The 26,183-nt window shown below is 39.0% G+C and overlaps 4 protein-coding genes across 7 annotated transcripts in view; 1 reads left to right on the forward strand and 3 right to left on the reverse strand.

The window, feature by feature from the left end:
• Positions 1-742: 742 nt before the first annotated feature.
• On the reverse strand, positions 743-5,002 carry LOC109989347 (claudin-14). Its single transcript, XM_065962622.1, has 5 exons — positions 4,778-5,002; positions 4,222-4,591; positions 3,006-3,242; positions 2,576-2,837; positions 743-1,779 (listed from the first exon to the last, which is right to left on the reverse strand). Exons 4-5 carry the CDS (start codon positions 2,807-2,809, stop codon positions 1,270-1,272), a joined length of 744 nt encoding a protein of 247 aa, XP_065818694.1. The 5' UTR covers positions 2,810-2,837; positions 3,006-3,242; positions 4,222-4,591; positions 4,778-5,002; the 3' UTR covers positions 743-1,269.
• A 2,705-nt stretch (positions 5,003-7,707) lies between these two features.
• On the forward strand, positions 7,708-13,066 carry LOC109989373 (F-box only protein 47). Its single transcript, XM_020641101.3, has 10 exons — positions 7,708-7,891; positions 8,216-8,377; positions 8,543-8,619; positions 9,026-9,100; positions 9,324-9,432; positions 9,607-9,780; positions 10,454-10,603; positions 10,767-10,909; positions 11,767-11,926; positions 12,545-13,066. The coding sequence occupies exons 1-10, from the start codon at positions 7,708-7,710 to the stop codon at positions 12,643-12,645; spliced, it is 1,335 nt and encodes a 444-aa protein (XP_020496757.3). The 3' UTR covers positions 12,646-13,066.
• A 141-nt stretch (positions 13,067-13,207) lies between these two features.
• Positions 13,208-16,910, reverse strand: LOC109989346 (ADP-ribosylation factor-like protein 6). Of its 4 annotated transcripts, XM_065962185.1 has the most exons (9): positions 16,586-16,903; positions 16,285-16,335; positions 16,090-16,151; positions 15,881-15,949; positions 15,685-15,779; positions 15,070-15,199; positions 14,554-14,609; positions 14,415-14,427; positions 13,208-13,629 (listed from the first exon to the last, which is right to left on the reverse strand). In XM_065962185.1, the coding sequence occupies exons 1-9, from the start codon at positions 16,706-16,708 to the stop codon at positions 13,596-13,598; spliced, it is 633 nt and encodes a 210-aa protein (XP_065818257.1). In that variant the 5' UTR covers positions 16,709-16,903; the 3' UTR covers positions 13,208-13,595. The 4 variants fall into 4 exon arrangements, with proteins under 4 accessions (XP_065818257.1, XP_065818258.1, XP_020496717.1 ...); XM_065962186.1 differs by lacking the exon at positions 16,285-16,335 and having other exon boundaries at positions 16,586-16,910; XM_020641061.2 differs by lacking the exon at positions 14,415-14,427 and having other exon boundaries at positions 16,586-16,902.
• Positions 16,911-17,576: 666 nt separating this feature from the next.
• The window catches only part of epha6 (eph receptor A6), a 162,361-nt gene continuing 153,754 nt past the window's right edge, over positions 17,577-26,183 (reverse strand). The window contains exons 13-17 of the mRNA XM_020641100.2: positions 25,926-26,135; positions 24,769-24,918; positions 21,458-21,651; positions 21,014-21,163; positions 17,577-20,053 (exon numbers count right to left, since the gene is read on the reverse strand). Of these exons, the coding sequence (XP_020496756.1) occupies positions 19,939-20,053; positions 21,014-21,163; positions 21,458-21,651; positions 24,769-24,918; positions 25,926-26,135 (819 nt within the window). The 3' untranslated portion in view covers positions 17,577-19,938. The remainder of the gene's footprint in view (positions 20,054-21,013; positions 21,164-21,457; positions 21,652-24,768; positions 24,919-25,925; positions 26,136-26,183) is intronic.

The following is a 26,183-nucleotide window of genomic DNA, read 5'->3' on the forward strand; positions in this document are numbered from 1 at the left end:
GCGCTGTCCATGGTGCTGACAAAAACAACAACTAATTGCAGACCCAGGAACGAACATAGAGACACATTATTCTCTCTCCCCCCCCCCCCCCCCCTCTCTCTCGATATATATATTCAATGTAAAGGAAGATGCTGACTGGTCTGACTGCTGGAAATAAATGAAAAAAGTGCTTGCTTGAATTGTATCACGTTGTCTTGATGGTGTGTTTGTGTGGTGTGTGTCTGTTTCTTACAGACATCTAATGAAAGGTTTCCTATCCTTAGAAGTTTTTTTCGGTTAGTTTAAGTCAGAAAGATCTTTTTCCTCTTCCAGAACAGTATTTTTTCATTTACTACTGACGGCTTAACGATTGCTTCTGTATGTTGTGTCATTAAGCTGTGGCATACACCTTACCTTCCTGCTGAGGGCTTTGGGCTTCATTTTAGATAAACCTTTGTCGCCCTCCAGTGGCGTTCTTGAGCTTGACTTAATTCTACATTGAAAGGAAAGGAATCAGGGGAAAAACATATTTATAGGTTAATGTGTGGACAGGGAAATTAAAGTTAAACAAAGCTACACTGGAAAGTCTAGTGCTTAAAACTGCAGCAAAGTATTTGACTGTAGAAATAATCTGATCAGTAAATAATTGCTTACTGTCAGCCTGAACAATGAGTGAACATGAACAAATATGCAGCTTTATTAACAGCTGTTTTTTTAATTTTTTATCAGGCATGTATATTTGAATTATGAGTCTGTGCTAACATTACTAGAAACGAACATTTGTTGTTTATTTTTATTTTTTTGGCATTACATATTGAATGTTGAGATAATAAAGAACAATGTCCTTCAAAACTGTGACCTAAGAATTGGCTTTCATAAAAAGTAAATCTCAACACCAAGGTAGGTTACAACAAGGACATGGCAGAACAATTGTTATCCATTAACATGTTTGTTACAGCAAAGAGAATGGACTCTGATGTTGTCCCTTCTGTAGCTTTTGCAGTCAAATGTTGCCATCTTCTGGTCTATCAGGTTCACAGCACCACGTTTATGGTGGTCAAATTAGGATGCCTTTTCAAAGTTGGCGTCAAGAGTTTGATCAAACATGGTTATGTACCATGCGGTTAAAACAAATACAGATGTTTACAGGTAAAAACCTATAAAAATAAAGACAATTACAGATATAAAGCTGAAAAAATATCAAAAATAAGTGGCAGTTTTTATCTCTTAAGTCTTTTTTCTTACAGCCTTTGTGGCTTTTAAGTTACTGTGCTATTGTTTCGTCCAGTTTTAGACGTAGTTATTGAGCCGGTAGCCGTTGCTGGAAAGAGAGCAGAGTGAAGGAGCCCGATTGTCCCTAAGGGCTTCAGGGCGCTTGTATGGTGGAGGAAGAGCAGGATAAATGTTGTTGAAGGCAGGGGGAGGCGATGATGGTTGATTAATCTGCATTGGGAGGGGGCCCTGGGATCTGTTACCACAGCTGCTCCAGCACAGTACCAGTCCTCCGCTCAGACTGAGGCAGGCTGAGGCATATCCGAGATACACGGCCAGGCCGATCTCGTACTTCATCCCGTTGGAAAGGAAGGGGTTGTAGAACTCCATGACGACGTCGTTTGTGGTCCAGGACACAGTGACCAGGCAGAGCAGGCCAGCACAGAGAAAACAAATCCCCCCACTAAGCACCAATGGAGACTTAAGTGATGAGCCACGGGCAAAGCGAGTGCACTTCATCCCCATTGCAGACACCAAAGAAGCCAGGACTGAGGTGACGCAGGAGAGCACCATGAGGGCCCGGGCAGCCTGATTTGGGAGGAGGATAAACAAAAACTTAATGCTTGGGATTATAACAGTTTTTTGATTCTTGTCTGTAAGGTATTAATCCACTTTTTAATTAATCCATATACTTCAATATTATCAAAGTATAGATGGTTCTATTTAAATAGGTAATTCATTCTCACATCACTGTAGACTCATTCCCATATTATCAAGAGTACACATCTAAAGTGAGACTGGTTGCCTTTCTCAGAGAAGTGACAGGTGTGGACACAAGTTAAAATCACGAGATGCTAAGCTTAGCACTGCAGCAGCACTAGTGGAAACAAAATAATGTCCCAAGGTTAACTTGACATTGTTAGCGTGCTAGCATTGGCAAACACTGGACATTATGATTTGTTGCTTCTCGGTCAAAACAGAGGAAAGTGGGAAGTATTGCACAAATCTATCAATTATACTGTTCAAGATTTTAAGATTTCATTTGATTTAGAATTCACATGTTCACAGTAAAGGACATTCTCTTGGATTTCCACGGCCACATGGCCCTCCATCCATCCATCTTTCTGGATCTTGTATTTTAAATGATGTTTTTTTATAAATAATAAGGGTAAGAAATTGCCTCAAAAGCTAAAAATTGTCATCATACATGTATCTGCTAGATATCTTCTTTGTTATTAATTGAAGGCGAAGTTTAGAGAATGGGAAAAAGTCAAATTTTATGAGTACAGAAAATGAGCCAATGCTCTCATTTAGGGGTTAAAAGCAGAAACAGTAAGTAACTGAAGCACACATAAGACACTCTGGATAGAGGTGTTTGTAGTACCTGCAGGTCTTGTGGCAGTGACAGCAGAGATCTGTACACCTCACACTGATAAATGCCAGTGCTGTGCCATACACACTCCATCCACAGGCCTTTCATGTAGCCGGTAGCAGTGATGATGTTGGAGCCCACATAGGCATTGCTGCGCCACTGTGGGAGCACAGTCGCAACTACAGTTCCTCCAAACCCCAACAGGCCCAAGAAGAAGCCGAGGAGTTGAACTGCCATACTTGCCATGATTCCTTCACTCTGACGGACGCTCAATCTGCAAGGTAACGTCGAAATCATTGTTCATATGCAAGGAGACAAAGAAAGCATTTGAGTTTGTCAGAAGTGCGTCTATCGTGAAGCAGTCTCATAAATATGTTGGATTCACAGATTTTATAAGAAAAAAAGGCAAATCAACACATAGATATAACGTATTGCCACATACATTAGAAACACTTTACAGTAACAACCAAGCTAAAGTCCCCCGGGCTGACGATGTGGATGGATTCCTCCTGTTGTCTGCATGGTCCCCAGCAGCACGATGAATTCCACTGAGTTTACATCCAGTCACAGTTTCTGAGCCATTCCTCAAGTGTCTCCTGAGTGCAGGCAGAAAAAGCTGTCGAAACTTTCAGTTTTCTGGCATCAGTCTCCTGTGAGTGGCAGGTGACTGCATCTGTAACTAATGAGAGCAGTGTTCAGCTTCACCTGTTTAACGCTCTCCTCTGGAGGGCAAAGCACAGCAGTCTATTTGTTAAGCTCCCCAACACCCCTCAGGAACGGAGAGGGAGGAAATTAAACATTTACAGAAACCACCCAAGCTGAGAGTACTGTTATAAACCACTAACTTTGAACACTTCTCACAACTCTGCCGGGTATTTCAGAGGGAGGGGATGAACGGCCTGATGACAGAGCATTTCTAGCTGATGGGCCCCAAACCTGGACAATAAATGAAAAGTAATGACTTGTAAAAACTGGCCCAATTATTTCATGTCTAATTTAACCTTTGCCATAAGATCACATGGCAATTCAGTTCTCCATTAACAAAATGACAGAATGGCGGAATATTATTCCACAACTGACTAGGAAGCTCTAGGTCTCACAAAAGTTAAGCATTTACTTTTGTTCCTTCCAAAATGATCTCTAGATGACAAAATCCTGAATAATAAGCAGTCGACCTCAATGACAGGTCAAGTGTAAATGACAACAATGAACATATTTTCTAACTTATTACGCAATAACCGTCCCAAGGGGCAAAGTTGCCTTTTTAACTGTGCGGAAGTGACAAATTAAAACCAAAGAAACCAAACAGTAGTCATGCAGAATAATAGAAGACTTCCTCAGAGAACAGAGGCTATTTATAAAGCCTGACTATTATTCATTGTTAGACCTGACACAGTCGGGGCCTCCTAAAACAGCAGAGATACAAGCGTCATTGTGTTTACTTAATGATTGACTACACGGAAGGAATAACAAGTAAGCAAAAAGAACAAAGCGATGTTGTTAGAATTTTAACCCACACATTTTTCCAGCAACACAGCAAAACCAATTCAATAATCATAACTTTTTTTTTGCCACTTTCCAATCGCCTTGCACAATTGAAACTGTTCAAGCGTTCACATTTTCATCTCAGTAAATAACTCTACATAAAAAATACTTACCAAAAAGGTTAGAGAAGTATTACCAAGTCATGGCCAACAAAGGTGTCAGACGGCGCAGCAGACCAGCTCCTTCTGTCCCTGCTGCTTTAACAGACAAGAACACTGCAGCAGGAATATCAGACTTGTAACTGGCCATTGTAAGATATCATCATCAGCAGCTGCAGCATCAACACTATCCCTGTCACATCGTCAGAGAGGACATAAGAGACAGTCCCGGTGCTGGCTTGTTGCGTAAAGATTAACAGGACAAATGCCAAATGTGGACCCTGAGGCAAAGAAGTGCTGGCAAGCATTGAGATGGACAGAGGATATGTTGTCCTCAATGGCTGTGCTGTTTGTCCCATTAATTCAGCGCTCTTCATTTCGACATCTGTTGATCAATAATGGACAACAACGTTCATGAGTAAATGAAAAAAAATGTAAATAGTAATCTACATATTAATTGATGAGCAACTTGTGGAAGGCAATAAATATGTATTTACAGGAAAAAGGGCTCATCAGCAGAACTTTACATGTGATGGCTGAACTGTACTTGATCTGTGTGTGTGGTACGTACTGTGCTGTAAACACGGTGGTCTTTAGGATCCTCTGGGGTAAGTCTTCTTCATTTGCCTTTCCTTTTCTCTTCATCTGTATCCCAAGTGTGACCTGCCATGATTACTGTTGGAATGCAATTCTTTTCCTGGCTTTTGGATCCCCTTGTGTATGATTTAGTTCTTCGTATGAGCTCTCTGGTGAAGACATGATCCTCTCCATGGTTTGCCTGTGGGCGACGCCACTTGAATGTGTAACTCTTAATAGTCTTAGTTAAGCAGAATAATCCCGTGATTAGCAGCTGAGCATAGACTGTTGTGCTGTGCGCTGTGCTAGAGGATAGCACAACCATGATGAGGTGCATGGTGCAGGCTTTCTCTTTTATACTGTTGTATGTCTTCAGAGGTGTGAAAGGCTACACTCTTCTTTGTATTACGTATAACATTTTCAACCAAACATATCTGGGTCAAAACGTTTTCTCAGGATATGGTTTATACAGTCTATGATTAAAATACACTATAAACACGCGCTGATGATGTTGACCACATCATCAGACTGAAATATGTTCACAGTTGATCTAATGATGGGGGGATTGTGGTAGGTACGAAAACGACACTAGTCTAAATGAATCAGCACACATAAAAATAGTCAATAAATAAAATGAACTATCATGCAATAGCAATAATTGTTTAAAAAGTAATAAATAAAAAGTTTAACATCTAGATCACTATTTTATATCTTATCATTTTTGTTTTGGATACCAGACCATAAAGTGTTTTGATTAACATATGATGCAGTGAGATTATTTTACTAGGAAACAAATGTTTTTTCTTTTTTTACTATATAATGAATCAGGTGGCCGTAGTTGCACATTTCCTTTCTAAGTCATCACAATTCTTTTTTTTTTTTTTTTTAATTGATCCTGTTTGTAAGGTGGCATTTATGAAGTTACAATGAGGCAGCATACAGTATGTATGACGTACTGAAAAGTAATTCAGTGAGGCCTACTGTCATCTAAACCAGTGGTTCTCAACTGGTTTAGCCTCAGGACCCACCACCACCAACTCCTTCATGAAAAATCATGACCCCAATTTCAGATATTTTCAACCAATGAACTGTATTTAATGAAAAATTGTGCAGTTTGGACCTCAGAAGGTACAAAACATGTGACGGAAAAAATAACTGATCAATGTTAAAAAGCTCTTCATAGACTATGAAGCACTTTTTTAACCCACTTTTGTGTCCAGACGAGGGTTTTCACGCAGAATTGGGCTACATTATAAGTTCTACCAGGGGTAGGTTTTCTTTTGGTCTGTGGGTTGAGTGAACCCATTTTTGATGTAAAGTAAATTAATAATATAAACACACAACATTTATAAACTTTTTTGTTAATGCACAAATCAAACCACATCGACAAGCAGATAAGCAGGTACACATACGACACACCAATACACATGCACACACAGACCCTTCCCCGCCTGCCTGTGCACAGTCATTATAAACATTAAACAATAAATCAGTTAATTTATGTTGAGGAGGAAGAGGAAAAAGAAAAGACCAAGAACCAAAGGGACCAAGCAACAGGTTAGCTGTGCTTTAGTGAACCGTTCTAAGCTACACATTCACAGAGCTGTTTTTAAACTAGATTACACAACTGTGGAGGGAAAACTGCTTTCAGTGTTGTTATACTGACCAGGCATTTATGCTGTTATTTCATAAATATTGCAATAATTTGACAATGATAGCAATACTATTGTACTTTAAAGGCATGGTGTGGCGGAGATTACAGGCTTATTTTAAATTCTGGCATTGGGATGTTTTTTTTTAGGGCTGGCTTTATTAGCTTTTTTTTTATTACTTATATTTTATTTGCTTTTCTTAATGAGGATATATCAAAATAAACACAGTATATAAACGTTGGTGTCAGTTAACAATAGTCAGTTTAGCCTCCTTTTAAATAGTCCATTCTCTTCAGACTTTGTGATGGGTTTTAAAGACAGTCCACTTTTTCTGTTTTCCTTGGCATGCAGACTGTTGTAGTCTTAAATTGTGTGTAAAGTTCACCATATCGTGTAGTTTTTCAACAATGTTCAACCAGGTTCTACGAGTGTGTGTGTGTGTGTGTGTGTGTGTGTGTGGGGGGGGGGGGGGGCCTCCTTACACCACTTTCTTGAAATGCTTTCTTTGATGTGTTGGGCTAGTTTTGATTGGACATTGGGCTGGTTTTGTAACACAGACCTAGCAACTCTGGTCCCGACCCACTTTTGGGCCCTGACCCACCAGTTGAAAACCACTGATCTAAACAGATGATCCAAACCACATTTCCACTCTAAGATCACTGCAGTGAATACCATGAACTACCCTACACATTGATTATTATTATTATTATTATTTTTTATTATTATTTTTTTGTTTCTTCTCTTTCACACACATTGTGGATAATGATAAGCGAGTTGCTTTTATGACTCTAACTTATAATGATGTATTTGAGGTAGGTATATTTTACATTATGTAGATATTTTCGTATTTTCTTTTGCATTTCGGACTTCAGAAGAAAAACACCTGAGTTATTTATTTCGCGCCGTTGAGTGACATCAAAGATCTTATATTCATCACAGATGACTCCTCTCTGAAATCCGCTGCTCTTCTACATGTAAAAGTAAGTGGTTTAATGAGAATACTCTGTTTAAAGTTAGCTTGTATTTCTACTTTCTTTATGGCTCAGTCGATGAACACATATCTAAGAGTTAGTTACTTAAGGTTTTATTTCGTTCAGTTTAAAGATAGCTTAGCTTTTGCACTAAATTAGCTATTTATAGTAACTTAGCTGCTTGTCCTGCTACATGAAAGTGGAAGTAAAACTATTTGATGTTCAGCTGAAGTTGGGTGAGTTCAAGAATTTGTTGTGCCTTTTTATTTTGGATACAGTCCAGGGGTGATAAAAAAAAAAAAATGGCAAGAAGAAGCTCGAGAAATGTCCCGAAGAACATCTGTAAACTGAAGTCGCAGCTTCACAAGAGGACTCCTGTTCGTCCTCGTCCACGTAGGACCATCATGACCCGCAGCCAGTGTGACACCAGCTTCTTCCACAGGCTGCCCTCTGAGCTGTTCAACATCATCCTGGATAAACTGACTGGTATGTGACAGATAAACAGCATACAACCTGCTCAGACAGCCAGTGAGCCACTCCAGTAACAAAACTGAAGATTTAATTCCAATTTGAATAGTTTAAATGGCATAATTGCATAAAAAAAAACAAAAAAAAAACATGTATTGCCTGTTCAGTGTTCATTTAGAATTTAACTGGAGACTTTTTTTGTCAACAACATTTTTTTTTCTTGGAAATGAGATTAAAAATACAACAGAATTTGCTCTGAGTGGTTTAAAGTCCTGACAATTTGAACTGTGCTCTGTGTTGTTTTGTATTCATCTCTAATTGAAAAAAACATGTGTTTGTCAGTGCTGGATATCAGTGTGTTCACCATGGTTTCCAAGGACATCACAAGGTTTGTTGTGGACTACATCTCCACTATGACCTGGAAGAACAAAATGATCATCCAAAACTTTCACTACTCCACCTGCCTCGAACAGAGATCATCTATTGGACATTACAGAGACCTGGGTAAGTGGAGATGTATATGTTGATAATTAGCAGTGATATAGCTGAATTGAACATAATCTTGAATCAGCCCCACGCTGTACCATAAATAAGCTACACTGTTAAGTAAAGGAATGGGACATTTTATTATGTGTCTTTATAATATGAGAATGTGCTTCACTGCCTCAGGTCTGTTGTTCAAGAGATGTACCCTGTTGCTACCCACAAAGGAAAGGTTAAAGTTTATCTTCAGCAGGTTTTCACAGGTAAGAAAAAGACTGCTGAGAGGATATGAGAGAGGATGGAATAATATAAATCATTAAATTATCACATTTTCTATTTGTATAACAAAAAGTAGCTTTGTTCCAAACAGTTGACTTATTCACCAGAAAATCTTCATTTTGAAAATGTCTTCCTTTGTCTTGTATTTGTTAATTTGAAGCTGCACAAAAGGTGCTTTCTATCTCACCATTGGCGTCGGAAATGTGGTCACATCAGGCTAAATTATGAGTTTATTTGATGGATTAATAGGTAAGGCTTGCGTACATGCAGACTTTGCATGTTGGCTACCAAATTCATTCAAAATGTATCATTCAGCCCTATCTATTAATTATAACTCATGTGTCTGATGAGGCAAAATAAAATAAAGCTGTGTCACTGATCGGTTTTCAGATTCCCTGCTTCATGCTGGAGCAGTGTTTGGCACAAGTCTGCATTGGTTTCTCCTGCTATGGGGTCTTCCTCCAGGTGAGGCTCTGATATCAAGCTTTAAACATTTGAAATGAACTGAAACCTAAATGTGATCAAGCAGTTCAAGAATAAATGTCAAAAGGATGGCAAAAGACAATGAAGCATGCATATTAAAACGTACAAGAGGAAGTCCTGCACTGATACCGATCTAATTCTTAATAAATGATATTTCACTTAACTAACAATTCTCTGTTGCTGTTCTCTTTTGAGTACTTTATAGACTCTGATCGCAGGGTGGGATGAGTTAGAGTGCCACAGAGTGTTCAACTTTCTCTGCGAACACACAAATCTGCTGCAAAAAATGGAGGCAGTCATCATCGGCAAACCAGGTGTGTGTCTCATTATCTGAATGTACATGTTGCTGAATATAAAAAAAAAAACATTTCAATTATCATATAGAAGAGTATCCATCAAGGGGACATACTAAATAATGAGCTTTTACTGTTAAACCTTGTGGAAGACTGTGAGGAATTCTGTTTCTCAAAGTCCCTGTTTGTCTGTAGGGGTAAGGTGGTACCAGGAGCTGCAGCTCCGTCTTTTCTGCCGCCAGGTTCTCTTGGACCCGTGGCTAAACCAGCCAGAGTGTCAGTTCTGGCTAATGCAACTCCTGAAGCCCTGGCCTTTGGTCTGCCAGGCACGTTTACTGTTTATCCTATACGGACCTCTGCTGACTGAGGGTATGATAACTGTTTGTTTTTTTTACACACATGTGATGACCTATGGAGTTGGTGTTGGACTGACATTAGGTCAAGTCACGTTGTCTGTACTGCACATTTTGAAGTGAAGTCAAAACAGAATCTGCCTCAGTACATGATATAAATGATTAAAGGCAACAAACAATACAATTCAATAATACATAATATAATTGCAATAACAATAACACCAACTGTCTGCATTATTAAATCAAAATTTAAGGACATTTTTTGAAAGTCATCTCTGAGATTAAATTATAATCTGCATGATTTTAGCTTTATCCAGAAGATTGTGTCAGAATTTGTCTACACTGCCCTTCTAAAAATCATATACCAGCTTCAATAAACCTGAGTAATGATTCCAAACACAGTGAATGATTTTGCACCATATACAGTACTGAAAGATTGCAGCTTCTTGGCATTGGTGGATTTTTAATGTCACTGAAGTACGTTATATATATGATGATCTGTATAATAAGTATTGAAATTAGTTGATTTTAGGGCAAAAACACATCACTGATAAGGTTTTTTTTTGGTTGAAGAGGCCTGGATGGCTAATATTTGGCCTTCTTTTCACCTTATTGTTGTATATTTTTCTGTCATAATGATGTGGGGTAGAACTATGCTTTTAGTGATTGAGATGCTTCCCTCCGTGTAGGCACCCTGGGATGGCAGGATATGGTGGAGAGGGGGCTGCCTCACAACGATCTGTGGGATCTTGCCAGGGCTTTCCTCCTGCTTCTAGGCAAAATGGAGGTCGAATGCCAGACCACTAATTCAATGCTGGCAATCTTGGAGGAGCTCACTGGTAACAAAGTCAAGTTTTTTTTCCTGTCATAGACACAGAACCTTATTAGACACCTATCATGGCTACAGACTCTCATGTGTTAAGAGTTCTTAAGACTTAAACTCATAGTCTGGATGCATTCACTAAATGAAGACTCTTTTTCTCTCATACTTGTCATCTCCAGTCATTCCCCAACAATGGCATGTGGAGAATGTGGCTCGTCTGTTGGTGCTGTGTGGCAGCAGTTTCAGCTACTCTGTTCTGGCCAGCAAGGCCATCAATGGACGACTTCCTGAGATCTCGAGACTCCTCGTGTACATCATACTGGTGAGAATACTGGGCATTTTATTTTAGCTGAATGTGCTGCAAACGGAACTTCAAGTTAAACCCATGTTAAAGGTATTTTGGTAAATATTTGGCTTTGAAAATCAGAAATTGACAGAACATTGCTCATCTTTTGAGCCATCTATAATGCAATAAGCTAACACAGTCATCATGCAGTTTAATAATATCAGATTAAACCTACATTCAGAACAAGTGCACATCTGGAAATTTGTGAAGATGGCAATTAAATGAGTCATCACAAACTCATTGCCTACTGCTGGTCAATGTGACTGATTTTTAATGTATGCTCCTCCAGTTCAGGATCAGGGGGCTGGAGCCTGACCCAGCATGCACAAGGCAGAAGGCAGAAGGCAGACACATTGTTGGAAAGGTCTCCTTTCTGTGACAACTGTCTGAATTTGCATAATTGTCCCCTGTGGGCTTAAATTGCCATTCATGCTGTCCATGGTGCTGAATTTATATTTATTTTCCATTAACTTCTCATAGGAGATTCGAGGCAGCTCTAAATCAAACTTTGAATGTATCAGTATCAGCTTCAAAAAACTACAAAGGAACATGGCTGATATCCTATAGGGTATCTGTTCTCTATGATGGACATCATGTTTTCCCACTGAAATTTCTAATAAGCTTGATTTCATTTATTTTGATTGAAAACTTCTTGACCAAATCTTGTGTGTGTACACATTGATCGTTACCCTAACCAAGGACCTAGGAACTTAAATATCTAATTAAAATAATTATTGACTTGATTCATTTTATTTACTAAAGCCAAGACAGAATTGTTACTGTGAAAAAAAAGAATCTGATCAGTTCTTTGTTTTGTATGGTGGATTCTGCAGGTGTGCGAGAAGGACGGCTATCACATGTCCTGGGTGGTGAAGTTGGTGCAGCAGATCTTCAAGGTCCTCGGCACACCTCCTGAAAAGTTCTGCCTCATCCAACAGCTGGAGAACATGTTCTCACAGGTCACCAGGGAGTTTTTTGAGTTCAGTGTTACAGGTGAGGTGCACCAGCTTAATTCTCAAGTCGCATCTCGACAGTAGACATTTATTTTGAAAAAGGTTGAAGTTGAAGTTGAAGTTTTTTTGATCATAAACATTTTTATATCCAACTAATAAAAGTTTGAAGAAACAATTACAGTAAGTATTCCTTCAGATGGTAGGGAAAGCTATAGTTTGAAATTATTAAATCACAATACTGTGTGTATGTATGGCAAACAGATTAGTCGTAGTTACCAAATACCTTGTGCTTGGTTTACAGACGTGGAGGTACTTATTTTTGAATTGAATGTATGAAGTACCCTCTGGATACAATACACATCCTATATGGAAAAACCATTCAAGTTTATTTGGTGTATGTGTGAGCACAGCCTGGTCGTTGTTGGGAAAATGATATTGCATGTAATGTGAAGCTGCTTGGTTTCTCTGGATTGTTGGTTGTTTATCCGTCTGACAGCTCAGTTGACAGATGGGAACTTTTGATTTATCCTCATTTCACTGAAATTGTTTGATATGTTATTCCAATATTTCTACCTGCAGAGAAACCCCCCCTCACACAATGCCCAAAACCATACGAGAAGTTTTTAAAAAACTCATTCATTTTATCATCTCTTCTCAGGAAATCATCTGGACGACAGAGAGACTTTCCAGACCCTGTGTATCCTGTTGGACTCCAGTGCTCACTTCCACACTAAATTGCTCCACATGCTCCTCAAATAATAAGCTGGAAAATTAGAAGTAACAAGACATGAAACATAGGATGGAGAGCTGAGATCTGCTAAACTGAAGGCAAGTATCTCTCTTAAAAAGATTAATAGGGAGAAAAGGAGCTTTGAAACGGTATTAAGATGGAGGTGAAGACGAACCTGAACATGTGGAATTTGCTTCACAGTGAGCTGTTTTCTGTACACAACACTGCATTTGTTGGTCGAAAACAGAACTGTTTCATTACCTGAGCCGAGCACCATGGTTGTTTTCTAAACATTTTATATTTCTCTTAAAGTTAAAAAATCTTGTTCACCTTCAACATCTTGCAAGTTCACTTTTGTAATCTTAATTTATTAACACTGAACACAATGTATTGACACTATTTATTACAGTATTTAATATTTATTTTTATTGAACCTCTGTAAATGTGGCTGTGATATAATGATTCCATTGTTTTTTATACAATTTATTAAATTGTCATATTTATCTTCTTGTACATATGTTTATGTGTTTGAAGATTTTTCTGGCAGGATTTGATGCTGCCCTCTTATAAATACAGAAACACAGCATGCACTCAGCAGATAACCTTTTATTATCCCTCAGTCAGGACCAGATTCAGCAGAAAACTATTTCCAAAAAAAACAGAGGTGACAAAATCAAATCGATTAACTTCTGTCACGGAATAAAAAAGTAGCAGCTTTTATAAAGATGTTTACATGTTACTTGAAGTAGAAACAATAAAAAGGACATTTTCACTGTACAGCACGTTTTTAAAACTGTGTCAGTAATGACATAATTCCTTTCTCTCTAGTGGGCGCTTTAAATGAGTAGTAGCACTCACAGGTAGCACTAGGCTAGTTCACATTAAAGTTTAAGGCCTACAACGTCCAGTAGGATGAATATTTAGATGGTGAATGAGATCCATTTGGTGTGGCCGCAACAACTCCATGGTGACAGGCATTTCAATGATTCAAGTTTTCATTGTTTTGATATGATCTGTCAGGAGAAAGAAAAAAATCGACGTCATGATGCATGTTGTAAATATGGAAACAATTAAAAAACAAACTGGAATTCACATATAGAACAATGTTTTTTGTGTGCATCAAAATAAACTGGCATCACAAACAGTAACATTTACAAGTGTACACAACACAAGATTTACATTTAAACTGAAAAGCAAAAGCCTCAATTGAATGGGATTTTTCAGTCAGGTGATCAGATGATTACGTGTTTGCTATGTCACAGAGATCTTCTACTATTGGATGTTCTTATTTGTTCTCCCACTCTGATCCTGGATTGTATAATGCCTATAAACCTCTCTATTTCAGCCCTGCACAGAACAGGCTTTTTCTGTGTCTGTAGCTTTAAAGAAAATGAGCTGTATAACCACGCCCCTCTAGAAGGGCTTTGGTGGCTGGGGCTTTCTTGCACCATGCTCTAGTGTTTACGTTGAGAAGACAGACTCAGAGGACAGAACAAACAGCTAGCTAAAGAACTGTCACCAACATGGGGGAGGGGTTACTGCACTTTGTGATGTCCCAAAGGGAAAATCTCCTAACCGCCTGTTCGAGCACACATTTTCTTAAAAGTGGAGCAGGCAAAAGACAGATGATGATGGGCTTTTCTCATCATTTAGGGGTTTGTAGCCCAGGCTAGGGACACATGTTAGTGTAAGAACCACAAGGTAAAGTGTATTTTGTGTGACATATAAATCCCACCCAGAGAGACACTGATGCACAATCACTTCACAAGAAGACAAAATGCAGCATGGTGATACTTACTGTGCAATTTGCTCTATGGGTAGGGAAACAAAACACATATTTGAAGTTAAAATTTAATTTCTGAGCTTATCTTATCTAGTAGTTCTTTTTTTGCTTGTTCTTTTTTTTTTTTCTAAATCAACTTTAAAGAACAAATTACCTTGTAGCCAGTCCAGCCCTTCCTGTAGGCCCTCCCCTTTGATGGCGTTGCTCGGGCTAGAACAATAAGTTGTTGATGAGTTAATCTCCTTGTGGCATGCATTCACTTTCACATGACTTTTCCTAGGTCCTGGGTGTTTAAAGCGCTCTAGCTTTTAATCCACCCTGCCTTCCATCTGTCTAATAAGTAAGCAGGGTGGAATACACACAAATATATAAGAGCAATGATTTTGAATAGGTGGTGCTTGGCTTTCTTACAATGTTTAACCTTATGGATTGAAAAGGAAAAAACAAATCTAGGAAGGAAAATTGGGTTATAAATGTATCTGTATGAGCTAGTAAGAAAGACATTAATGATACAGATGGGAAATGACAGTTTGCTTTATACCCTTCATAAGGGTAAATATATCATCATGTGGTCACCTGAATGCCACTTCATTCTTTTAGGACTGCGTGTGAAACATACAATGTATTGACTTGTTTCTTTGAAAAAAAGAAAAGAAATGTAATATATTACCAGATGTGCCAGGGTTTGTCTTTGATGTTCTCCAAACACAACATCTGTGTGACCTTCACTGACGACATAGCGTCCCGCAGATCCATCTTGTTTGCAAAGAACAAAACAGGTATCTTTTTGCAGCAGATATCTAGGGAATAAAACAGAATGAGTGGCATAGAGTGAGGCATAACAAATGATGTGCAATTTCAGTTTGATTAGTAGTTAAGGTGGCTCAATAGATGCGTCTGTATAGATGTAGAAATCCGAAAATGTGATGGTATTCTAAAATAATACATCAGGGAATAATGTTGCACTATGTTGGACTATGTGCCATAATATGAGACTAAATCTAGCAAGTTGGAAGTGTCTCTTCACGATATTTCCAGATTTCTTTCTTAAAAGTAAGCTTGCAAATGATGTTTACACAAGAAGTCTTTCGCCAGACTTAAAACGCGTTCACTCTTAGCCTACCATGCCAGGTGCCACTTTTTTCCCGCATTTATATATATTTAACACATTAGGGTATAGAGTATTATTCAGTTAGGGCTTTTACTTTTTTACCCTTTCTATTGTCCTTATACAAATGCTGTAAAGGGAATTGAGCCAAAAAATACTGTAAAGCATTTTTTTTACCTTCATGGTTTAGAAGATTATCTAGTTCTTCTTTGGCAACAACCATTCTTAATTTGTCACTGCTGTCAATAACAAATATGATGGCATGACTTTCTCTGAGGAGGACAAGAAAAGAAGTTTGAATTGATACAAAGTCTTATCACTGTAACCTTCATGTATCGTTATATGTTATGATCATTTAGTGTCTTTTTCTTACTTGTAGTAATGCTCCCATAGGTTTCTGTATCTACCCTGTCCGGACATATCAAAGACTGTAAAAGACAGGCTGCAGGTGGAGAGAGAGAAAGAGAGAGAGAGAGAGAGAGAGAGAGAGAGAGAGAGAGAGAGGGATGGAGTGTTAATGCTGTTTGTAGGCTCGTTAACTATAAATGAATATATATATGACAAATGTCTAGAGAATTTTACCTTGAACTCTTGAACTTTTCAATGTTGAAACCAATTGTTGGGACTATTTCTTGAGCCGGTGTCTGCATGCATCCATACAAAATATGCAGAGACAGACACATACACACAAACACACACACAAAAAAAACACAGACAAGTAACAGCAAGAGCATGTCAACACAGAGATGGTAAGAGAAAGTATGATATGGGCTTTACCTGACTAACATGTTTCCAGTCTTCTGACAATGGGCCTAAATGATTGGAATTCTGAAAACAAGCAACCAGTGAATGATTGCAGTGAGAAAAGGGGGCAGGCCTTTTCACATTATTTACCCAAAATGTTCATATCATAAAAAAAAACAATATTTTAGCTTCTGTTCTTATATCACAGACACATAGGTCTCTTTCTGTCTCAAATGGACAATTATCATAAAATCAATTATCATTAAAGTGTGCAATGAATGAAGTCACTAAAAAGTCCTCTCATAAAAGTCATATCATAATTTGATCAACTTACATTTGCAGGTTTAAGTTGGTTGATGATTGTAGTTTTGCCGCTGTTGTCCAGTCCCAAACACATAACGTTGACCTCTTTTTTCCTCAGGCCGAGCCAGCCTGACAGTTTGTCCAGCAACCCCATTTAAACTGATTGATGTGACACTAAATAACTTTAAGGCATCACCCCATAGATAATCCGACTACTGGGAGTGAAATATAAGAGTTTGAGTTGACTCTCAAACAGTTCGGTAAAGACAAACACGAGTAGTGTGTTCTCAGTTGGTGCTGTGAATAGTGTCACAAGCTGTGATTCCGCCTGGGCATCCCGGCTTGTAACAGGTAATCCTATTAGGGTGAATTAAGCTCTGTGAACCATCCGGCGACCTGAGCATGAAGTATGGAGCTTTTGTAGGCCTCCCATCGTGATGTATTTGATCTACTACTCTGACACCTTACTGTTCCTCTCCTCAGCTTTCCTCATTTTCCACCAAGGCCAATATGCTGTCAGTCTGTGTGATTCACAGTTATTCAAACAATCTGTGGCTAGAGTGTGTTTGTGAATTTACAGAAAATGACAGTCAAGCACAAACAACTGTAACATTTCTTTGTATCCATAAACAAACATGTATAAGGACAAATTTCATATGCTAGAAACATGACTTTAATGGACAATGTATTTTTAGAAGACATGTGGCACACCATCAGAGAAACAGTCATCTATCCATTCTGAGAATGGATTACATTTTCATGATGACCGCGGGAATCCAATTTTGACTTCCAACATGGCAGGTGTGCAGCTGGTCAGTGGTCCAACAGCTCCATCTTTTGGTTATCAGATGTGTAAGACTTCATGATCGTTCCCAAGTGGACAGAAAGGTTTACATAAATAAAATAATATAAAGTGACATTACTGAAAAGACTACCCCTCCAATGATTTAGTTTTTTTCCATTCTCAACAGCTTGCCTGAGTTTGAAACTGAAACAAAATTCAATAAGCAGTCAACCACCAGAACTGTTCATCTTTATTTGCAAATAAATATTCGCTGTAACTGCCTCTTACAGTGTGCAAGATCTACAACATCTCTTTGGAAATTATAGAAAAATAAAATACAAGAATTATAAGTATACTTGTACTTTGTACAAAAGAACGTTCTAACATTGCTCAGCAGTAGAACATGCTAAACAAACAGCATCTGATATTTTCCATATTCTGTAGAGGTGTGAAGACCATGGGTGATGGTGTGCATATGTATACTGTACGTCTGTGTGTTTTTATTCCTGAAGGCCTGGCTGCATAACTACATAGTGACCCAAAAGGCACAGATCTAGAGATCCAGTTTGCCTTGGAAAATATTCATTTATCCACAGATTAAAATCAGCTGATGAGGGGCATGGGATCTTACAGTATGAATACAGAATACAACTAAAAGCAATGGTTAGGTCCTGTGTCTGTACTGAAACTTCTGAGCCACTCTAAGGTGATTTCTATCTTGTATGGTTAACTAATTGTAAGGCATTTTGTTTGTGTGTGTGTGTGTGTGTGTATGTGTGTGTGTATCTGTGTGTGTGTGTGTGTGTGTGTGTGTGTGTGTGTGTGTGTGTGTATGTGTGTGTGTATCTGTGTGTGTGTGTGTATCTGTGTGTGTGTGTGTGTGTGTATCTGTGTGTGTGTGTGTGTGTGTGTGTGTGTGTGTGTGTATCTGTGTGTGTATCTGTGTGTGTGTGTGTGTGTGTGTGTGTGTGTGTGTGTGTGTGTGTGTGTACATGAAAGAAGATGTAAAAATAACACATTATGAGTTATGATGCTGCTGTTCGTGTTTTATGTTCATTTCCTATCTGACTCTTTGTCCTGACCACAAGCAACTAAGATTACAGCCTTAGCCCCGTTTTCCACTGGCACGTTTTAAGCTACTTTTGCTTCCACCAACTCGACTAACTAGTTATATCCTCCAGCACTGCCTAATCACCACTGACTTACAGACTGGAATAAAAACAAACTTGATTTCAATGGCAAACATCTGACAACTTGACATCATCTTTTCATTTCACACCATTTTTATGTACACTTCTCTCCCTAACGTCCACAACCTTTACATGACTGCATGACTGGAGTAAAATTACTTTGTGAAGAATGTCCAGGTGCTAGTAGTTATACTGCGCTGACATCGCGGATCGTTTTTGTCCCACAAGTGCAAAAACACCGGCCTTTGCATTTATGTGTACAGGCAAAACTAAACAAAAGAAATGTATATCAAACAATATCAGCTAATTCTGAAAAACCATACAAGTCCAGGTTAAGTTTTCAGACAATTTCAAACATCTCCTACCTATTTCTAAACTCTGTGAACATTCATATGTTAAGACAGTGGAGATTGTGTACTTTCAGGCAATGTATAACATTCACTATCCAAAAAAATCTGGCTTATCAAACAACAATGAGTACACTGGTTGCTCAAAACTGTCAAAATAGACTTGTATGGTTGTTCATCTGAAGGCAATAGATCCAGATCTGCAAGCTTAGTATCCGACAATAAAACAGGTGGATGATATTTCTGAGAACCTAAGGTTAAAATGTCAGCTAAAGTTCTGTCATTGCACGACCCTTCTTGTCTATCTCTATCCGAAATACTGAGGTGACTGCATAATTCTGTATTGCTGATTTTGGATAGAAATCTTATATAAATATATATAAATCATTTTAAACGAGATCCAATTTACTAGGGCTTTCACATACAGGACTGCACATTTATAGATATAGGGTTATGATAATAATTAGCCATTAATTGTCTATACACTTTTAAACATTCAGAAAAGCTCTTCTCACTTCTTCCTTCAAGTATACGCATACCAGATTCTCTGGAGAGAGTGTAAATGTAAGCAATGCAAATAATATCTTCATGATGAATTATAAAAACATAAGATAATAAATACTGAGGATACTTTTTATCAAACTTTTCAATTGCACACCCGTTAGCAGCTACATGAGCACATAACTAAGAGCAGAACAAAAAAAAGTCAAAAGATTTAGTAGATTATGTTTGCAAATCTACATCTCTAGATATTGTTGCTTCATACACAAAGTACTGCTGCTGCAACAAGGCATTACATTCCCCTAAGTAAGGGCCTTAGCCAGTCTTTTGAGTCTGTAATAGTCTGGCAGGACCAAATATTTCGGGTTTGGGGTGTATAGTAGGAAAACATCTGGATGTGAGGAAGACCAGGGGGCAGTCTGCTGTGGTAGTCAGTCTGATGACCTCTTGCATGAGGAGTTAAGACACAGGCACAGGCTGGAGACTGTCTGTCCAAAGGTCTAGACTTCACTTCCCTCTGGTCCATCTATCTGTCCATCCAAGGCTGTGTTAAAGGTGGTCCTCATACATGGAAACCCTTTTCCTGTTCGTGCAGTAGCTGAAGGCGGAGGGTTTGTACGCTGCTGATGATCCGCCTCTGGTGGCCGATCAGCTCCACCCCAATACTCCTCACATCTCTAGGCCGAGAGGGGAAGAACAGACACACAAACACAAATGGAAACCACTTTAATCTCACTTTTGAGGACTTTTCAGTGACTTCCTTCTCTCTTAGTTGAGTGGATATTGTTCTCACTGTCAGGTAACAGGCAGTGATTTTTTAAAGACAATTATTCATATAAGATTGAAGATTCAATATATAAATCTAACTGTGAGGAACTCCTTTTTCTATCCTACATATAAACAAACAATTTATGTTATATGTGCATAAAAAAAAAAAAATCTAGTGTGTATTTTAGAAGACACAACATCATCAAGTAATGTGAAAAGTTGTAAATAACAAAACGGACTCCCATAACTTTATTCTACATTTTCCATGATGCAACTTGTAAGTCTTTAATAAACCTTCCTTGCCTGATTTGTACCCAGATCTTCAAGACATTCCCAGTTTAAAACGTATACTATCTGTTTTTGGAAGTTTCAACTTGAAACTGAAATAAACCTGACTGCATCACTATAACTTCATCAGGGTATCTCAGACTTTGACGTTCACCCTGAAGTCACAGGAGGCATTCACATTAGTAATCTGACTGCAGGAACTTTCTTATAGTTTGAGGAACTGTTGGAGCCCTCCCACTTTTTTATTGATTCCACACCACAGGAACTTGGAAATATTTTAGTTCCTAGATTCCCATTTAGAGGAACCTCTTTAGCTAGTATGCACTCTCCCAGCACCATGGGTGTGCGACTGCAGACAGAAAAAAAGTTCCCTTAGTGTTTAGTTCTTAGGGAACTCCCTAGTGGATAGTCCCCAGAACTGTTTGGTCACATAACACCTATTGTAAAGCCATACATTAAATCAAACAGAACTTAATTTATAAAACTAGTTAAAGTTCTCTTTTAAGAAATAATTCTACCAAGTGAACTAGTCTTATTTGGGTATTTGGTAACAATGGTTATATGTTTGATCTTGTACTCACTCGATACTCATCCCTGCCACTGAGTCTATTGTGTTGTAGCCTGCTGCCATGAAATTGCTCTTGTACTGGCTCATCTTAATGGAGTCCAGCCAATCGCCGATGGAGATGAACATTGGGTAGTCCATTTCCTCCCCCGGAGACTCTGGTAAACTGACACAAAAACAAAGCCTTTGATGCAAAACTTACTGGCTTAAAGTTTGAAAGAGTGAAACACATTGGTATTGATTTAAAGAGTTAAATCTCTCTCTGAAGGTACAGTCTTTGGTTTTATTTGGGATCTTTTTATACTTTGATCACAAAATTTCTGTTGATTATAACTCAAAAAGTGTCTCAACCAAGGGAATAATACTTCTGTAGATGCTTGACACATACCATTTTTGTTCACTTCTCCTCAAAGTTACTAACAATCTAACAATAAACAGAACTAGGACCTCAGTACTTTACCTCTGAATGTCTTCTACCAGGGGCAGCAGACTGCTAGGGTTGCGGATCAGTTTATCCAAGAAGGAAACCACATCGGTGAATTTGGGCCGCTGACTTCTCTCCTTCTGCCAGCAGTGCAGCATCAGCTGGTGCAGGGCAACGGGGCAGCCCATTGGAGCAGGCAGCCGGTAGCCCTCTTCAATGGATAGAATCACCTGGAGAGATTATTGAATGTGAATACAGATGAAAATGTATACACAGTGTCACTATGTGAATTTGAAAACACTTCTTAGACATGTCGGACAATATCAGCAGATAAAAGTAAATACCGCTAAAAAACGTAATGTTTCTCACAGGAGCTTTAAGCATGTATATTTTTAACCATTTTGCTGGTTGAGTGGCAGCAGAAAAAGTTACAAGCAAAACACTACCATACATTCACATTTTTAAGCAATGTGTAATGGATTTCACATTCCAATCCACTACTTAAAGTCTTTTTGCCTATTTTTAGTCTCCAACAACTTCAACTTGTGATTCATAAATGCTGTTATGTAAGCTTCTAAATTTTTCATATCCCCCCACCTTATTTATTTGAATTCCTGAGATGGACAATGCATTTAAACTAGTTCTTTTTTATAGTGCCCTAATCTCATCTTTACAATTAATCACCTCCAAAGAAGCTGAAAGTTTAAAGGAACTATATGTAACTTTCAAAAATACTGCGTTTGTAGTGACACCGCAGGCCGTTAGGCGAACTGCAGTAACCTGTTGCTCGCTCTCGCTGGCGTGCTCGTACACGGACGAGCATCATCATCAGCCGCGAAACACTGGATATTTACCGGCATAATGTTTACAGAGTGGCCTTTTTCTGGCTGATTCAAATCGCTGTGAGCCGTCACCAGCGTGGTTGGGGGTAGGAATCTCTCTGATTGGCTGTTCAGCTAAGCAAAACAGAAGAGCCAGTGCACGGGAAGAAATACGGAAGTGCCTCTTCTATTCTTTTTCCATTAATAAAAAACCAAGGGTGGACAACGCCAGAGCCATTATCTACTTTTTACCAGACATTATTCTCGATTAGAAGTTCCTATATTACGAGTGTTGAGCAACACCGGTGAGAAAATTGTCTTCTCGTATCTCAAAAACGGTTTATTTATCCATGTTCTTCCTCATCCTTTTCAGGTTGGTTCCTGCTGGCATGGAGAGTTATTGCCTTTCGCGCGTACTTGATGGTTGGCCGTCGGCTGCAATCTTTGCGGTGTTTTCTAGTGCAACCTTTTGGCCAAGACAAAAGGCGAAGCCGACGCCACAGGCGGCCTTTGTTGCCACCAGTTCTTTGCCGTCTGCTTGGTGTGTCAGGGCCCTAAGCGGAGCGGAGTGAGGAGGATGTCGAGAACGCGCCTATGACGTCTTCCAGGAGCTTTCGAAAAACCGGCCTGAGTAAAAATGTTAAACAGGCAACAGAGATAGACAGTGAACATCTACTTTTTCACCAGTTAACCGTTCGCTTATTAATGGGCGATAAAAAACTATTTATACATGTAAAAAGTTTCATATAGAACCTTTAATGTGCTAATACAGAAGATCTGCATCATATCTGTGAGTCTCTGGGAGTAGAGATCTGTGTATCTTTTGTTGGGAGCTGTGTTAAGTGGCTGACCAGAATGAGATAGCGTGTAGCTGGTTTTACAGCTTGGCCGGCCTTTTGCCTTGGAAAGCATTTCTAAGCAATTTCCAAACACCACAAATCCGCTTCAAACCCCGGGACCTTAGTAAATGTGTGTGTGGGGCTGTCTGTGTATAGATGTGTATAAATCTGTGTGTAAGGGGTTGAAGGGATTACGGTTGAGCTTTCACACTCAGCGGAGAGAGGGATGGATCTGCTTCCTTTGCGGCCCCTCCAATCCCTGACCATAGCCCAGGGATCAGCGGGTTTGCTCCGCCACACTGAATTCACAGCTTTAAACTCCCCGTCTACCGGACCGAAGTCCTCTGAACCTCTGACCTTTACTGATCTTTCCCTTTTCCTCTCACTCATCTTTCTCTTCCTTTTAGTGAATCTCAGCAGCATTTCTGTTCTCCCCTCCCCTCTCTCAGAGGTAAGCTTTTGATGTGGGAAAACAGTCAGGGAGCAGGTTAAAGGGCAGCAACTTTAACAGATTTATTGAAAAGTAAACTCAGAATTTACTCAGTGGAGCAGGTCTTGAATTGAGGAGTAAATATTGAGCTGTGTTGTAGTCAGAGGTTGGGCAACTATGCTTGTGAGGGAATATTTGAGGAAACAACATGTACAAGACTCTCCCTTTTTTTTTTTTGAACAGTCACTGATATGCCTCTGAAAAAAAAAAATCACTTTTCACTTATTTCTTGTACAGTAAAATCCTGGAAGTATTTTAGATACATTAAAGTCCACTTGTGACACATATATTGTATAGAGAAGGTTTTGTAGATTTCTATGTATTTCCTTGGTATATCAATTTGTGTTTCACACCACAACAACTAATACAAGGGACAAACTAAAGAATCAAATTGCAATTCATGTGCACCTCACTGCAGCAGCCCTACCTCCACTGGCATGTTCCATTTTTTTTGCCCAGGTTGGCCCAACTGGGGCACTAACTTATGCAAGGGTGGCCTGATGTTTGTGTGCACTAACAAAATAATATCTCTAATTAATTGAACTTCTCTGTCTCCATTAATAATATCTCTTTTAACACCTAAAGCGTCATACAGATGTTATATACCTGTGGTGTTAGTTTCTTTAACTTTAAAAGCTAACACAGCATTGGAAAAACATTTTAATCTTCTAGCTTAATCTTGAAGAACCAACAAAGAACATGATTGTCTAAAGTCACATTAACAGGACATAAAACATTCCTTCACACAGTTTTCATTGCCAATACATTTGACTAGATTTAAAGAACAAACAAGAGACAATGCGCTTTGTTGAAATGCAAAGAATGCTATTTTGCAACACAGCCCAGATAGTTGTTTTTAATACAAGTCCTTCCTCTGAAAAGACAAACACCAAGTCATAGTTTAGGATTTTGGGGTGCAGATTTCAAGTTGGGTCCATGTTGCCCCTGGCCAACCATCTGGACACGCCCATGGTCTTTTATAAACGCAGCAAAAATATACCAAAAGCTTTATGTTTCAGGGTGCACTTTCATCAAATTTCACTATAAGTGTGAAGAAATAAAATGACAGTACTCTCCCCTCCCCTCTCTCAGAGGTTGAGCTCTTGATGTGGGAAAACAGTCAAGAAGCAGGTCAAAAGGCAGCAACTTTAACAGATTTAATTGATGACTCCACTCTTTTATGACTGCGATACTCACATCCTGATTAGACATTTCCCAATATGGCCGCTCCCCATATGACATCACTTCCCACATGACTATGCCATAACTCCACGCGTCACTTGCAGAGGAGAATTTCCTGTACGAGATGGCCTCAGGAGCAGTCCATCGGATGGGGATCTTACCACCCTGCTCATACACACACACACATAAAAATGAAAGATTAAACACACACTGACACAAATAAAAGTGTTAGAACTCTGAGGACATTGCAGCCTGAAAATGTTAGTGATATCAACTGATTACATTTTTTTATATGCACAACTTCATTTAACACATAAAGTGCCTCAACCCTGCAAATATCACTTTCCATCAGACTTTTGACTGAAGAAACAAGCTGTTGCATTAAGCTTAAGCTCCTGCTGAGCAGTTAAACCACACATCACTTATAGCCGTACTGTTTTTAATCCTGAGACCAGACCTATCACTTTGTTGTTTATCACTTCCTATTTCACCCCAACTCCTCTCACCTTTCTCATAACCTCTCGCCATGTTTCTCTTCTCGTCTGCTCTGCTCTGCTTTTTTCTCTCTCCTCACCTCACCCTTCACTTGCTCTCGGTTGACCTCAATGACAGTCTTGTGCTTGGACTCGGACAACTTGGAGCCCTAAACACAGCATTTCCTACACACAATAGCCTCAATACTAACCAGGAAATGGAGGTCACCGTAGGCTCAGACAGATTTTCAGAACATGATCCTTTCAGCACAACAGTTTTTGAAGTTAAGCTTTTGCTATCTCAGGCAACTCCATCTTTTGCTGTCTTACAAGAGAGGAAGGCTAGAGTGATGCACTGGTTTGCTCAATTAAAGTATGACTGGGGACTTTTTACTGCAAAATTTCACATGTCTTTCCAAAGACTTTCACATGCTGACAAAATGTAGGGTTTGTAGTGATAAGCTTGCTTTTGGGAATAAAATCAAAAGAAACAACAAGAGCAGCTATTGGCAGAGTTAAATAAATTACTTCAATGTTATGTTCAATTTTTATTAAACATTTACTTGAAAAAGCTGACAAAACACACATGCATAAAACGCATAAATCAGACGATGTTGTAGCCATCAAGTTTGAACTTCTACACATCTGTAATACATTGGCTTGTATCTTCTTTGTTTCAGTGAGTTGTGTGAGGCGTACCGTTGTGGTGTAAGCAGCCTCCGGGTCGTCCTCCAGGACTCGCGACAGGCCGAAGTCTGACACTTTACACACCAGGTTGCTGTTGACCAGGATGTTCCGAGCTGCCAGATCTCTATGAACGTAGCCCATGTCTGACAGATACTTCATGCCTGAAGCAATACCACGCAGCATGCCCACCAACTGGATGACAGTGAAGTGACCGTCATGTTGCTGACAGGGAGAAAAGGGTATGGGGGAAAAAATTATTACATCAGAAGA

Source organism: Labrus bergylta, chromosome 13 (assembly GCF_963930695.1).
Source record: "Labrus bergylta chromosome 13, fLabBer1.1, whole genome shotgun sequence".
Classification (NCBI taxonomy): domain Eukaryota; kingdom Metazoa; phylum Chordata; class Actinopteri; order Labriformes; family Labridae; genus Labrus; species Labrus bergylta.